Below are 15,959 nucleotides of genomic sequence, written 5' to 3'. Positions count from 1 at the left end.
AGTTCCGTATGTTTTTGTAATTTGAAGTGGTTTCCGCGCCTAAAGAAAATGCTTTAAAGTTATTTTCTTGTTTATTAAGACCGTAGGAATGTTTTAAAAACGTTTAAAAGAAAAGTCCAGAAAGTTCAGAAATTCCGAAACTATAAACACGAAATGACAGGTTAAATCGTAGTTATAATAGTCAATCAGCTGCTCACAGTATTATTATCTTTAAGTGTTGCCAACCTATTTCCAAGCTTACACGGATTACGTGCATAATAGAACCACGCTGTTTTGTGTTGTTTCGTTGGAATCCTGATGTGCGGCAAAGTATAAACCGTACGACAAAGTATAAACCGTACGGCAAAGTATAAATATGCAGCAATTAGCAGCTTTCTGTACTATAAACAGTACAAGGAAGCCAACTTTGTCGGGTGACTGTAGGAAAATAGTTATTTGTGTAACTAGTGGTGAAAGTGGCACTTTGTTGCACACGAGAGCAATGTTTACGCACGAGCCGCAGGGGAGTGCGGAATGATCTCGAGTGCAGCAAAGGTCTTTTTCACTCGTGTTACACATTATATTTTTCCTACAGTCACTATAAAGCATATAAATAGTCTCAAACACTATACAACACGTTTTTAGGTTCATCTGGCAACACAAATGGTGTCCTAGAGAAAGATATACCCGCGGTCCGTATCACTCCGCTATTTTTCCTCTGCAAGAAATGTGCTCCGCGTTTTGAGAACATAGTTCCGTATGTTTTTGTAATTTTAAGTGGTTTCCGCACCTAAAAAAAATGCTTTAAAGGTATTTTCTTGTTTATTAAGATCGTAGGAATGTTTTAAAAACGTTTAAAAGAAAAGTCCAGAAAGTTCAGAAATACCGAAACTATAAACACGAAATGACAGGTTAAATCGTAGTTATAATAGTCAATCAGCTGCTCATAGTATTATTATCTTTAAGTGTTGCCAACCTATTTCCAAGCGTACACGGATTACGTGCATAATAGAACCACGCTGTTTTGTGTTGTTTCGTTGGAATCCTGATGTGCGGCAAAGTATAAACCGTGCGACAAAGTATAAACCGTACGGCAAAGTATAAATATGCAGCAATTAGCAGCTTTCTGTACTATAAACAGTACAAAAAAACCAACTTTGTCGGGTGACTGTAGGAAAACTAATTTTTCAATTAGTAAACATTATAGTCAATCAGAAGCCTCTAAATGACACTGTTGGCAAAATTAATCCTGAAAAACAAACTGTGCGTGGGTGAAGCGTCGTTCCGATTTCAAATTCCGCTGTCCCGTTTCTAGACAGACGAAAAAAGGGCGGTGACGGTCACGGTCTGACGGCAAGGTCTCTGCCGCCCATATATTACATTACAATTCGAAAAAGCGCCGTGAAAAGTGGAAAAGAGCCGCTAAAAGGAAAAGGCTAAAACTTCACGAATCACGACGGTATCTAGTCTAGATCGGAGATCGGATTATCTTAATAAGAGGAATATCATTTGATGACTGGCTAAGTAATTGAAATAAATAGAATAATATGTTTGTAACTTCATGGAACACTTTCATGCCACCGTCAGATCAAAAATGTAGTGTTTAAGTTCAAATCAAACTTTTACTTCAAATTATTAGATTGAAATAAGTTAATTTTTCATATTTATTGAGGTTATGACTTATATACAGTACATCCATGCTGTGTGTCTGTGTGTGTGTGTTTTGGTTGTTTCATCAAAGACATGAGACATAACATAGGGCCTAGCTAGGCCTAGCCTAAACAAAATGAATAACTTGCACTGACTTAGCAGTATTTTTTTCAAATCTTTGTTTCAGCTCAGGCTACAGTAGGACTACAGGTTAGTGTTGTATTAGCTACCTAAGTTACCTATCCTATAATTCATTGTACAGGGTTGGGCAAATGTGTGGATACCCCTGGTTAACTTTTTAATGGGTGACACCAGGACAACTAAACTCCACATACCTTCATAAAAAATAAAACTCCACTTTTTGGATGGTATCCCAATTTTTCCCGGGAACCCGAAATGGGATATTTTGGGGGTAGCTCCAAAATTTTAAATGTAAAGCCCCATCGAGTGACACCTCATTTTAAAGACCTTTATTAACCCTCCAAGTGTCCATAGTTTAGGCCTTAATGTCCACCTATTTTTGGCGCATTTGCAAGGTTTTATTGAAACGGATCTGAGAAGCTTAAAACAATGTTAATTCTTATGTTCTATATAGGCCTACCATTTTGTTTGGAAAATCACGGGCTTCAATACAACATAAAACATAAGGAATATTTGTTTCAAAAAAATTTTTTAGGCAAAAAAAAAAACTTGTGTGAACCTGGCAATAACTCCAGCCATAAGTAGTGCGCGCGCCCGAAAAATCTATTGCTGGCCGATTTGCGGCAAAATACGGCCGCGTAACATAATACCGATGATGTCACCAGATAGAGGACACTTTAACGGACACGACAGTATCAATATCATGTACCTGTCGGATAAGAAAGAGGGGGTAAAATCAGCAATAAGTAGTGGGCTTGCCCTAAAAAATCTATTGCCGGCCGTTTTGCGGCGAAATACGACCGCGTATCATAATACCGATGATATCACCAGATAGAGGACACTTTAACGGACACGACAGTATCAGTATCATGTACCTGGCGGATAAGAAAGAGGGGGTAAAATCAGCAATAAGTAGTGCGCGCGCCCTAAAAAATCTATTGCTGGCCGAATTGCGGCAAAATACGGCCGCGTAACATAATACCGATGATGTCACCAGATAGAGGACACTTTAACGGACACGACAGTATCAATATCATGTACCTAACGGATAAGAAAGAGGGGGTAAAATCAGCAATAAGTAGTGCGCGCGCCCTAAAAAATCTATTGCTGGCTGAATTGTGGCAAAATACGGCCGCGTAACATAATACCGATGATGTCACCAGATAGAGGAAACTTTAACGGACACGACAGTATCAGTATCATGTACCTGGGGAATAAGGAAGGGGGGGTAAAGTCAGCAATAAGTAAAGGGCGCGCCCGAAAAATCTATTGCCGGCCGTTTTGCGGCAAAATATGACCGCGTAACATGAAACCGATAATGTCACCAGATAGAGGACCCTTTAACGGACACGACAGTATCAATATCATGTACCTGGCGGATAAGAAAGAGGGGGTAAAGTCAGCAATAAGTAGTGGGCTTGCCCGAAAAAATCTATTGCCGGCCGTTTTGCGGCAAAATACGACCGCGTAACATGAAACCGATAATGTCACCAGATAGAGGACACTTTAACGGACACGATAGTATCAATATCATGTACCTGGCGGATAAGAAAGAGGGGGTAAAATCAGCAATAAGTAGTGCGCGCGCCCTCAAAAATCTATTAATGACCGATTTGCAGCGAAATACGGCCGCGTATCATAATACCGATGATATCACCAGATAGAGGACACTTTAACGGACACGATAGTATCAATATCATGTACCTGGCGGATAAGAAAGAGGGGGTAAAATCAGCAATAAGTAGTGCGCGCGCCCTAAAAAATCTATTGCTGGCCGAATTGCGGCAAAATACGGCCGCGTAACATAATACCGATGATGTCACCAGATAAAGGACACTTTAACAGACACGACAGTATCAATATCATGTACCTAACGGATAAGAAAGAGGGGGTAAAATCAGCAATAAGTAGTGCGCACGCCCTAAAAAATCTATTGCTGGCTGAATTGCAGCAAAATACGGCCGCGTAACATGAAACCGATAATGTCACCAGATAGAGGACACTTTAACGGACACGACAGTATCAATATCATGTACCTGGGGGATAAGAAAGGGGGAGTAAAGTCAGCAATAAGTAGTGGGCTTGCCCGAAAAAACCTATTGCCGGCCGTTTTGCGGCAAAATACGACCGCGTAACATGAAATCGATAATGTCACCAGATAGAGGACACTTTAACGGACACGACAGTATCAATATCATGTACCTGGCGGATAAGAAAGGGGGGGTAAAGTCAGCAATAAGTAGTGCGCGCGCCAGAAAAAATCTGCGCGACTTGAGTGGCTGCGCATAATAGGATTATAGGCCTAATACTTTATGCTAAAAGTTGGTGATACAAAAGGATCGTCAACCAGTCTAGTCGTAAGTTGTCAGTTGTCACGGCTTTGAATCCTCTATCTGGTGACATAATCGGTATTATGATACGCGGCCGTATTTTGCTGCAAATCGGCCAGCAATAGATTTTTTCGGGCGCGCGCACTACTTATGGCTGAATTTACCCCCCCTTTCTTATCCCCCAGGTACATGATATTGATACTGTCGTGTCCTTTAAAGTCTCCTCTATTAGGTGACATCATCGGTAATATGTTACGCGGCCGTATTTTGCCACAAATCGGCCATCAATAGATTTTTTCGGGCGCGCACACTACTTTTGGCTGACTTTACCCCCCCTTTCTTATCCCCCAGGTACATGATATTGATACGGTCGTTTCCGTTAAAGTGTCCTCTATCTGGTGACACTATCGGTTTCATGTTACGCGGTTGTATTTTGCCGCAAATCGGCCAGCAATAGATTTTTTCGGGCGCGCGCACTACTTATGGCTGGAGTTATTGCCAGGTTCACACCAATAAAAAAAAATATTTTTGAAAAATTGAAAAAAAATAATAAGTTCGCGCTCAATGAAATTGTATAAATTATAGGCCTATAAATATTTGAAAATATAGCCACTTTGTTCTAAATTTAATGAGGATTACAAATATATAATCATATAGTGAGGTAAGTTATCAAATAAATAAGTTATGAGTGAAAAACGGATTTCAGTACATAGCGTTTAGCTAAGAATGCATAGCCTAACCATAGCTAGGAATCTGGCTGATAATTTACATCAATATCGACAATAATCAATAATCAATAATCGACCTACGGGTACACTTCCATATCTGTTGGCACTAATATCGAATGAGTACTTTTTATCGATATATCGAACAATCGATATATCAATAAAAAGTACTCATTCGATAGTTTGGTTAGTTAGATTAGGTTAAACACTAGAAACGCTTCTGCACCGTGGTCTTCTGCACGATGAATAGGCCTATCCAAGCCCAGGGTTTAGATACTCATCAATAGATTATACCGGTTTAATTGGCGCTTGCTACTCTGATTGCTGCACATGAGCAAGCCGCATTGGTGTACCTCCTTCCGCATTGGGCAGGAGCATTGTTTAGTAGTAGTAGCCTACATTTATTTCAAGCATAGAGCAGGTGTAGTGGTGATTGTAGACTGTGCAGGCACAAGCTGCTTTAATTGCATTTAGCTATGTGAACAATAATAGTATAGTAGTGATTATTAATACATTCATACTAGCTCACTGAGACCACCAGTATAACCAGCCAAACTCCACTGTGTGTGGATTAACTAAGAGAGGATTGTTACATAGCCGAATTGACTCAAAATACTTAATACTTTACAGTAGTGTATGATCAAAGTTAGCTTTAAGCAAGTAAGCTGGTATCCTGGCTCCACTGAGCAGGCATGGGGTATCCTAAGACTAGGCCTATATAAAATATGTGACTGGGTACGGTAGGCTTTCTCTTTTACAGTATCTGAAAAATACAGAAATATATACGTCTAATAACTTGCAATAATATATTTACACTTATACTGTTGACTTACAAGACGGTAAATACATGTAAAAGTTGGTAAGTGGTGATCGATTTCGATTGGAGTGTCCAATCGAAATCGATCACCACTTACCAACTTTTACATGTATTTACCGTCTTGTAAGTCAACAGTATAAGTGTAAATATATTATTGCAAGTTATTAGACGTATATATTTCTGTATTTTTCAGGAGTGTCCATTGGAGTGTCCAATCAAAATCGATCACCACTTACCAACTTTTCCATGTATTTACCGTCTTGTAAGTCAACAGTATAAGTGTAAATATATTATTGCAAGTGTTATTAGACGTATATATTTCTGTATTTTTCAGGTAATTTAATAACACGTACAATGCTAACCAAGAAGTTATTCTTTTACAGTATGTATTATAATCTGCTTCTTTAACTGGCCTTCTTTAAAATGAATTTATATTCTGTTCAACCAAAAGATTTGACATCTAATAATTAATTTCTTGCTTTACTAGAATGGCTGAAAAAAACACCATCTGCAAAGAATTTAGTATCTCCACATCTTGGTCCATACAAAGTGAAAATAAAGAACTAAAAAATAGTGTTACATTCAACACTGCAAGTGAAAGGTACGCATTCTGATTACTGTTCTGTACCTACTCTATTTTAACTTTATTTTACTCCAGATACTACACTCCTAACTCTAAAAAGGTAAGTACTTTTTTAGATAGAGCTGAAAAGACATAATCTAAGAAAACGGAAAGTGGTACTAAGATTTCAAATTGTAGCAACATTAATTTATGACTGCAATAGATCCTCTTTAATCTATCAGCATATATGATAGTTTAAAGTCAAATTATCTCTATTATTAATACGCAACATGAAACTTTGTGAACAATAAGGCTTTTTAGTTTTAAGATTAAGTCTCACATATTATATGCCAAAATGTTCGCCTTGGTGTGTAGATTTGCAAACTGGCCTTACATTTTTAGCGAATTTCCCATATAGGGAATAAGCTATTACCGTAGGTCTTATGGTAAGACCTAGACCCGGGACCGATTTACTTTTTTGTTTTGAGGTCCCCAGAGGCCAAAAACACCATCTGTTCAAATTCATATATATATATATATTTATAAAAAATATAAATAAATTAATACCTAACTTAAAGGGTACTAAATGTTTAATTATTTATTTCAATTATTAATATATATATATATATATATATATATACACGGCCGCGCCCGGGAAGTCAGTCACATGAAATATACACTGGAAGTCAGTCAGTTGCACCCCCCTATATATTTCAAGACTATGATATATATATAATATATATTGGTAAATATCTTAAGCCTAGACATTTCTGAATGTATATATCTCTTTTTTTCTTAAAAATACTAAAATATAATTACGTTAAAACTGCTATGCTAATGCAGTCACCACCGCATTTGCACGGGAAAGCCAGTCACGTAAAATTTGTGCTGCTAAGCCAGTCACTATATATTTTACCGCATACCACTGAAATCCAGTCACTGAAAATCCACCGGGTATCCCGTCACTTCAGTCAATTTCACTCCTGCCCTTCTACTTTGTATAATATTTATTTGTTCTACAAGCTTGAAAATCCGCACCTCAAACAAACGGATAATGCTTCAAGCATTGAGCACTCTCATAACCAATCTTTCGCACTTCATTTTAATTAGTTGTCTTCCAGATTACTTAAAAATTACTATTCTACAGGTTAAATACCTAAATGCCAATGTAATCTTAGGTCATCTTAATGGCTATTGTCCTGCCAACTGTAGATACAAATATGTACCGAGCTAAATAGCAAGCGCAAGGGGGGGGAGAGTTATTGCTTTATAGTCGCACAAGTAGGCCTATTGTTGAGTCCTTGGAGGCAATGCGGCCATCTTGGATAATTTCAAACATTTGCAAAATTTATCGTCCAAAAATATTTTTTCAAACACCAAAGTGTTTATAGTTTAAATATCTAGTATACTGTGGGATTAGAAATATTCTTTGCAGTTTTGAATTATTCTCCAAGGGAGTGCATAAAAGCTAACGTTCACAGTTATAATACGAAAACAATATCCTGTGTTGCGCGGGCCGTAGCACATAGATAGTTTTCCCGCCTCAAACAATCGAAGGAGGGGGGAACAAGCCAAAATTCTTGTCTCTCTTGCGGCGAGAGGCAGGGGCGAACCTAACGGGTTCCATTGATGGGCTACCGACCGACCTGGGGTAGCGACTAGCGAGCCACTGGATGGTTAAGGTTCGGCCGGTTATTTCCAACTTATTGCTGGTTCTCGAGCTTACTGAGCTCGTTGTACAGTGAAATCTTACTTCCCTATTATATACAGCCACAATCGAAGCGATTTTTACATGAGAATGAAGATATAGACTCAGTGATGTGTGGTTACTTAATCAAATCATGTTTCGTGCTTGTTTATCTTATAACGGCCAATAATCAATGAACTTATATTTTCTTTATTTTTCGATTTATTATCTATATAAATTCAAGAGGTAGCCCTGTACCTGGTTAACACATATACCGATTACTTTTAAGGTGTTTTCTTTGAGTTACGCCCCATGGGATTTCAAAGTTTCACAATGTTTACATTTTTGAAGAATGTAGATAACAGAATGTTAAACGAAGTCACCTGTAAATGCAGTGCTTTGAATTTACGGTCCAAAAGGTAGAAACTATTCGAATTGTGAAACTTTTAATTTTTGCTACGAGCTTGTTAATTGGAGATTTTGACTTTCTTAATTCAAGCAAGTAAACGTATTAACATGACGTGTTTGGAGTGGGATTTGATAAATGTGACGTGTATCAAACTTTTTCTCTTCAAAACCCTCTCTGATGCAAAACACGGGTACAGCAGCTAGGTTTATTAGAATTCAAAAGTTTTTAGCGAATTTCCCTATAGGGAAGTAGCTATTACCGTAGGTCTCATGGTACGACCTAAGCCCGGGACCGATTTACTTTTTCATTTTGATGTCCCCAGAGGCCAAAAACACCATTCGTTCAAATTTTTATATAACTATATATATGTGTCCATCCGCACGATAACTTGAGTAATTTTTGTCCGATTTTGATAAAATTTGGTTTGAAGGTGTAAGGCGGGATAAACTTGAATGAGTTCGCGAACCAGCATGATCGGACTATGGGAACGGGGGTTTATGGGGGGTTTTATGGGGTAAAAATAGGTTTTTCCCATTTTTGCCCCTAAAAACACAAAATTTCACAATTTCTTTTTAAACCATTTTGTAGAGCTTAAAAAAACAAATAATTTAGTATATTGAAGCGTTATTATGCGCCTAATTGTTACGGAGAAAATTCAAAAAAATTGTAATTTTAAAATTCCCATGTTATTCTTATGGAGAATAAGTCGACTGTTGCAGTTTGCTTGTTTATGAACATATTTTGATCGATTTTGGAAAATACTTTTATTTCTTACTAAACTATTATCATTTTATAAAAAAATCTTTTTTACCCTCCCTGTTGCAGCAAACCTAAGGTACTTGTTAAACTAATTCTATTTAAATAGGAAATAAATGTGCTATTTTTATGGAGGCATTTTAGTGTAAATCCAATCAGGTCAATGGAAATTCGCTTAGTCTGCAGGTTTGCTGCGGCGGGGGTATTTATGATTAAAATTGTCCTCCAATGTTAAGAAATTATTTTCCGATCAATTTGTTTAATGAATAAATAATTGTTTTGCCAAATTATGTTTCGAAACCAGGAACTCAAAATAGATCAGAAAATATATATTTTAGTTCAGAAAACAAAGCCAATCAAATAGGCCTTCGTACTTTTTAAATAAAAACACTGGTCGGATGGTTTGTAAATTGTTATTTATTTACTTCAATAAACTTCTAATAAAAATCACCAGAGGTACAAATCTATATAAATAAAATTAGAGTTTTGTCTGTACTTTTAGGTTATTTTTACGTTTTATACATTCAAGAATCCGAAACAAGTCTCATCTAAATTTCTGTCTGTCTGTCTTCCGTCTGTCAAGGACCAAAAGCCATTTTACACGGCCTTCTCCTGAAAAACAAGAGTACCTATAAAAATCCAAATCATTTTAATGTGTTCACTGGATGGGCAAAAGTGTCTTTAGCTATTAAAATATGGCCTCACGAATTTGTAAAAAACTTACGGACGTTTAAAAACCCGATTTTGTGTGATTTTTGTCAAGTTTTCTCACAATGTTTATCACATAATCATCTATGAAATAGCGAACAGCTGTTCGGATCAAGATTATTTTTCTATAGCTGTCACTGATATGTTTACATTGATGTTGTTTACAAATACCGCAATCATTTCCGATCACGTTTCAAAAGCAAATCCAAACCAAGTTGGATTAAAACTGTGTTTCCGTACATAACGGATTTAATTAATCGCAAGTGCAATAATGTGTAGGGTAAGCGTAAATGAAAAAAGAGCTTCTTTGTGTATAACATTTTTTTTTGAGTTTTGATAACCGAGGAAAAGACCTTGAATCAGTGTTCTATATGGCTGGGAAACTTATATTTTTTACATAAGCGTTACCAATAGCTTACACAAAAGGTTTCAACTCATTGACGGCACTTGAATGGTGGTTGTGTAAAGTGTACAGTGACAACTGCAGTAGGTGATTGTAACAGAGGTTTACGGATTATGCTCAAATCGCTTTTCCAATGTGTCTTCTCAACGCTATGTGCTGCTCGCTGTACCATACAGCCAATAGACCAATTGCCCATCTCTTGGGTTCGTAGGCCTAAACAATTATTTATAAGTTGGTAGCGCATATTACTCAGTGTTCCGTACAGACAGGAAAAGAGCACCTTTGATAGTGAAATTTCCAACCTGAATGTTTAATGGCGAGGTTGAGGTATAGTATTTTAACTTTATGTCGTTTGGTTAGTTAGGTAAGGTTAACCTAACCTAACTAACCAAACGATATATCGAATTAAACAATCGAATAATCATTTAGTTGTTTGTGCCATCAGATATAAAAGTGTACCCCACATAGATCTATTACGCATTTTTTTTTACTTGAAACTGTCAGATACTGTATTTGTTTCTATATAATAGTTTGGCCAGTATATCTGAAAATATGCAAACCATCTGCTGTTCTTTATATAGGAAGGTTTCAACTGACCACTATAAGATCCCCGTGCGTAGAACGGGCACACAGCTAGTAATCAATATTTAAGTAATACATCTTATCTTACTAATATTGTAAATGTGAAAGTTTGTGTGTTTGTTTGTTTGTTTGAAGTTCAATTACGCATTAATTACTGGTCAGATTGAGCTGGAATTCGATATGAAGATAGCTCACATTCCAGATTAACATATAGACATACTCTTATCTCAAAGATCCTTTCGGGCTCAGATCCTTTCGGGCTCCACCCTAGTGGCCCTGGGAATTCCCATGTTAACCTTATCAGTATTTATATTTCAAAATAAATTAAAGAATTTTACCTGCTGTTTCAATTACACAAGCTGGTTCTATGATATTCAACAGCATTAAGGATTTATAGGGTTTACCAATAGAGTGCAGCACTATTATTTTTTTTTTCATTTACGACAACAGCTAATTTGAACCAAGCCACAACAAAAACCTTTGATACACAATTGGAAGTGACAAAATAGGATTGTTTACAGTTATGCTTATGTTTTTTATTTATAAATAATTTGTCGTATTGTGCGAATCTTTGGTGATTTACTTTTTTCTGCTGTTTAGATGCAGCGGTAGAACATTATTATGGATATGGTAGATGTTTATACTATAGCATACCGTAATCTAGTTTTCTCGGAGTAGGCAGCGTAAATTTACATTTGTCAGTACATACAGAATGACAGAAAGACAGACAGACAGAAATTGAGATGATACTCGTTTCGGCTTTCTTAGGCTATGAAACGTAAAAATAACCAAAAAACTGCATGATTCTACGCAATGGACAGACAAAACTGTAATTTTATTTCTATAGAAGATGACTGCTACTCTACTAGTCAAATTTGCACAGTTTCGAGCACTCGACACACGACAAGCTGGTCGGAGTCTGACACCATTGAATCACTGCAAGGGATGCGCGCAGAGGTAGACGAACATTCAGATGAGTTCTGAGAATTTCAACTTTCTCGTTTTGTAATGTGCCGTTATAGCCTTACTTGGAAGAGGGGGATTTTTGGACCACGAATGAGTTTGTATTTGTTTAGTTTTAAATAAATCCAACCTGAATATAAAATAGCAAATGCAAGTCCGCAGTTTGCGTTTTTGATCAGTAACGTAATTAAAATTTACCAAAATAAAGTAAAGTGTCTAAATCTAGTGCAACAAACCTAAATATTTACTACTGGTTTTGATTAACGTCAATTAGTAATACTTAACGTTATTTAAGGCTATTGTATATTTGATAACTGACCTCCTGAATTTTATTTAAGTTCCTAAGTACAATATTATTGTCAAACAATGCAATAATGTTATTTCATAAAATTTGTACCTGAGAAATTTAAAAATGGAAAATGCATTTCTCGTGTAAGAAAATCTTAAAATGATACGATTCGTAATGATACGATCTTAACGAGCCATTCAGTATTCGTATTCAAAACAAAAAACACCCGCCTCTGGATCAAAATACGTCCGCTGCAAAGCATTAAAACAGCATAGTACAGTGTATGAAAGAGGTGTGATTCATTTCTTGGTACTAAATTAAGTCATTCTTCAAGTATAAGTAAAACTTCAGCATGGTCATACTCTCTAACGTATTATCATATGATGGATTAGCTGAAGGCAGATAAGTCCGATTCAAGCTTATATTGCTTACTATAAAGATTGTTGTAATACAATCATATTTAACTAGTGGTCGTCCAGTGGTCGAAAACTCGACCAAAAATATGTTATGTAAAGGTTTTAAATGATTTAGGCCCAAGAATCTTTAGCTGTCTGAGTAACTATGGACTTCTGGAAAATTTAAATATGATATTTAGATAAGTGCTTACTCAGGAACAATGCCGTTCTGGGACACTCTTTAAAAATGGACGTTAACGTGATTATAAATTGCATTTTACATAGTCAAAATACAATAGGTATTGCGCAACCATGATATGTTATGTCATTAACCTTGGTTCAGTAATAAAAACTACACCGTGTGCTTACTCAAACAAAACAAAACTTGCTTACTGTACAGCAATAAAACACGTAAAGAACAAAACAAAAGGAAATCTAGACTAGACTACTGATACTGTAGTCATCATAGGCTACTACTACATGATGTTTCAGAACAGAAGTATGGTGATAAAAATATTAAATAACTCATAAAACACTATACAATCATAGTACTGTACTTAAGTCTTTCTGGTAATAACAACAGTGATAAAAATAAGATAAAGATAACAATGATGTAAAACCCCTCTTATTATTTCTCTTTGTTCTATTCTTTTTTTGGTTTCTCTCCATCCACAAGTTGTCATGGTTACTAATCACCCAACGACCCAACCACAAAATGTTGTAGTGTTGTGACAGCAGACAGGAGCAGACGATTGTCAGTGTCAGTGCAAGATTGTCAGTCTGTAGGTGCGAGCGTATAGCTTGACCTTGAAGCTACTGATCGATATTTCTCCGTTTTGCTTTTACATCGATATATAACTATATAATTGTAGTTATATATCGATGTGCTTCCATCTTATTTTTGTCAAATGAACTGTAATGTTTCAATAATGGGAAACCTACTGCAGATAAAAATTGCCGTAAATAGATATATAGTTCATATCGAAATATTAGACTGAAAAACACAATTCATAAAACATTTTCTTGGGATTTCTGAGGTTATATAATATATAGGCATCATGTTGATCCTGCTATGTACTATGAAAGAAAGTTGATTTATGTTTTAATACAAATTTTTATTCTGTAGCAAACTATTGTGAGTTAGCTTCTTTCAGTGAAACAAAACAAAAACAAATTAATGTAAACAAAGTCATATGATAAATAAAAGAAATTAGGAAACAGTTGGTTGAACACAGCACCTCTCCCCTAAGTTTTAGAATCACATATTCATTCTTGTAACTGGTTGTTTTTTCCTTGAGCTTCTTCTTAAGACAGGGTTTGAGGCTTCACCGTTTGGTAGAGGAGCTAGAGGTTGGTTAAAGCGAGCTTCATCTTCAGTATGGTTATTGAACACATGATCGTTTGCTCCCTGAAGTTCTCCATCTTGAATTGTAGACCCTAGAGGAAGTTTGATATTGATAAAGTAGTCCCTGTTGTCCTTCTCACCGCTTAAATTTGAACCAACCGATCTTATTTGATCAATGTGTCTCCTGTAGGTGGAATTTCCAGATTCAATATTATAGTGGCACTTGCCCAGTTTTTGTAGAATCCTTCCAAATCTCCACTTTTGTGGCGTCCCGTAGATTCTAAAAGAAACAGAGTCTCCTTCTTTAAAGTCCCTCCCATAAGATTGTTGGATAGTCTGGTCATTTGTGCAAGTATTTGAAGAGTTAAGAAGTGTCAAATCAAGCCTTGACCTCAACGGTCTGCCGATGAAAAGATGAGCAGGTGTTAACCCTGTAGTTGCATGAGGTGTTCTCCTATATGCCATGAGAAATCTGGCAACCTTTTGGTTAAGGGTACCAGGTTCATCTTTCATAGACCTAAGGGATTGTTTTAAGGTCTGAACATATCTTTCGACCTGCCCATTGGTAGCTGGATGATATGGAGCAGAACGTTTATGGCATATGCCATTCAGTTCTAAGAAGTTTTTAAATTCTTGAGAAGTATATTGTGGACCGTTGTCTGAAACCAAGATATGTGGAATGCCAAAATTGCTGAAGAATGTTCGCAGGCAGTCTATGGTTTTGTTTGTAGTTGTAGAATTCATTGGAATAACTTCTGGCCATTTACTGTACGCATCCACAATAATTAAAAAGTAGCTGTTCATAAATGGTCCAGCGAAGTCAACGTGAATTCTCTCCATAGGTTTTTCAGGAGCAGACCATGGATGTACAGGTACTTTGGTTGGATCATTAAGATTAACTTTTAGCAAGATCTTATCATTTGAACCTTTGGAATTATACAAAATATCAACAACATTGTGTGTGGGATCATGGACACATACTGTGTCAGATGTTAGATTTAACTCTTTGTGTACAGCCTTAACATTTTTAGCTGTAGAAATAGTTCCAAACTTTTTAGTTGGTAATTTTATCACTGCATTTGGATTTGACAAACAGACTTTAGCAATATGACCAATTTTTTTGCAATAATTACAAAAGGTGTTGATATGTGGACAAGGTGTTGTATGTGATTTTCCACATCTGTAGCAAACTTTATTAGGATGGATGTTGTTACTTACTTTGTCAACTCCAATTGATATGTTATCACCACGGTGTAGTGTTGCTGCATCCTGGTAGGCTTTCTCGAGTGTAGTTGCCAGCTCCAGTGCTTTGTCCATAGTTGAGACCGATTCGCTGATCAATTTGGCTTGAATCGCTTCATTTCTCAATCCTTGTATGAACTGATTTCGTAATGCTGTGTTGAGAAAGTTGCCAAAGTTGCAGTATCTTGACAATCCTTTCAATTCCGCTGCAAAGTGCTGTATGTCTTCACCTTCCTGTTGACGTCTATTGTGGAATTTGAAAGCTTCTGCTACTTCGTTTGGTGGTGGTGAAAAGTGTTTGGTGAGTTGTTTAATTAATTCTTTATACGAAAACTCCGTAGGCAATTTAGGTTGTAACAAATCTCTAAGTGTTCCATAAGTTTTCTTTCCAATAACATGAAGCAGTGTTATTGTCTTGTTTTCCTCAGAAATACTGTTGAATACAAAAGCTATTTCTAGTCTTTCTAGGTAGCTGTTCCATGTTTCTTCATTATCATCAAATGGTTCAAAAATAAAGTTCCTCGTCGCCATCTGCTATGTACTATGAAAGAAAGTTGATTTATGTTTTAATACAAATTTTTATTCTGTAGCAAACTATTGTGAGTTAGCTTCTTTCAGTGAAACAAAACAAAAACAAATTAATGTAAACAAAGTCATATGATAAATAAAAGAAATTAGGAAACAGTTGGTTGAACACAGCACCTCTCCCCTAAGTTTTAGAATCACATATTCATTCTTGTAACTGGTTGTTTTTTCCTTGAGCTTCTTCTTAAGACAGGGTTTGAGGCTTCACCGTTTGGTAGAGGAGCTAGAGGTTGGTTAAAGCGAGCTTCATCTTCAGTATGGTTATTGAACACATGATCGTTTGCTCCCTGAAGTTCTCCATCTTGAATTGTAGACCCTAGAGGAAGTTTGATATTGATAAAGTAGTCCCTGTTGTCCTTCTCACCGCTTAAATTTGAACCAACCGATCTTA

The 15,959-nt window shown here is 36.4% G+C and overlaps 1 protein-coding gene across 1 annotated transcript in view; it reads left to right on the top strand.

Annotated features, from left to right (window-relative positions):
* Nucleotides 1–1,440: 1,440 nt before the first annotated feature.
* Nucleotides 1,441–15,959, top strand: part of LOC128985131 (uncharacterized) — a 107,559-nt gene continuing 93,040 nt past the window's right edge. The window contains exons 1-2 of the mRNA XM_054404515.1: nucleotides 1,441–1,839; nucleotides 6,130–6,243. Coding sequence (XP_054260490.1) covers nucleotides 6,131–6,243 — 113 coding nt within the window. The 5' untranslated portion in view covers nucleotides 1,441–1,839; nucleotide 6,130. The remainder of the gene's footprint in view (nucleotides 1,840–6,129; nucleotides 6,244–15,959) is intronic.

Source organism: Macrosteles quadrilineatus, unplaced genomic scaffold (genome assembly GCF_028750875.1).
Source record: "Macrosteles quadrilineatus isolate MER2022 unplaced genomic scaffold, UCM_ALF_1.0 Scaffold_1__1_contigs__length_201487025, whole genome shotgun sequence".
Lineage (NCBI taxonomy): Eukaryota > Metazoa > Arthropoda > Insecta > Hemiptera > Cicadellidae > Macrosteles > Macrosteles quadrilineatus.
Note: the sequence above shows the minus strand (reverse complement) of the source record. Positions and strands in the feature narration are given on the sequence as shown.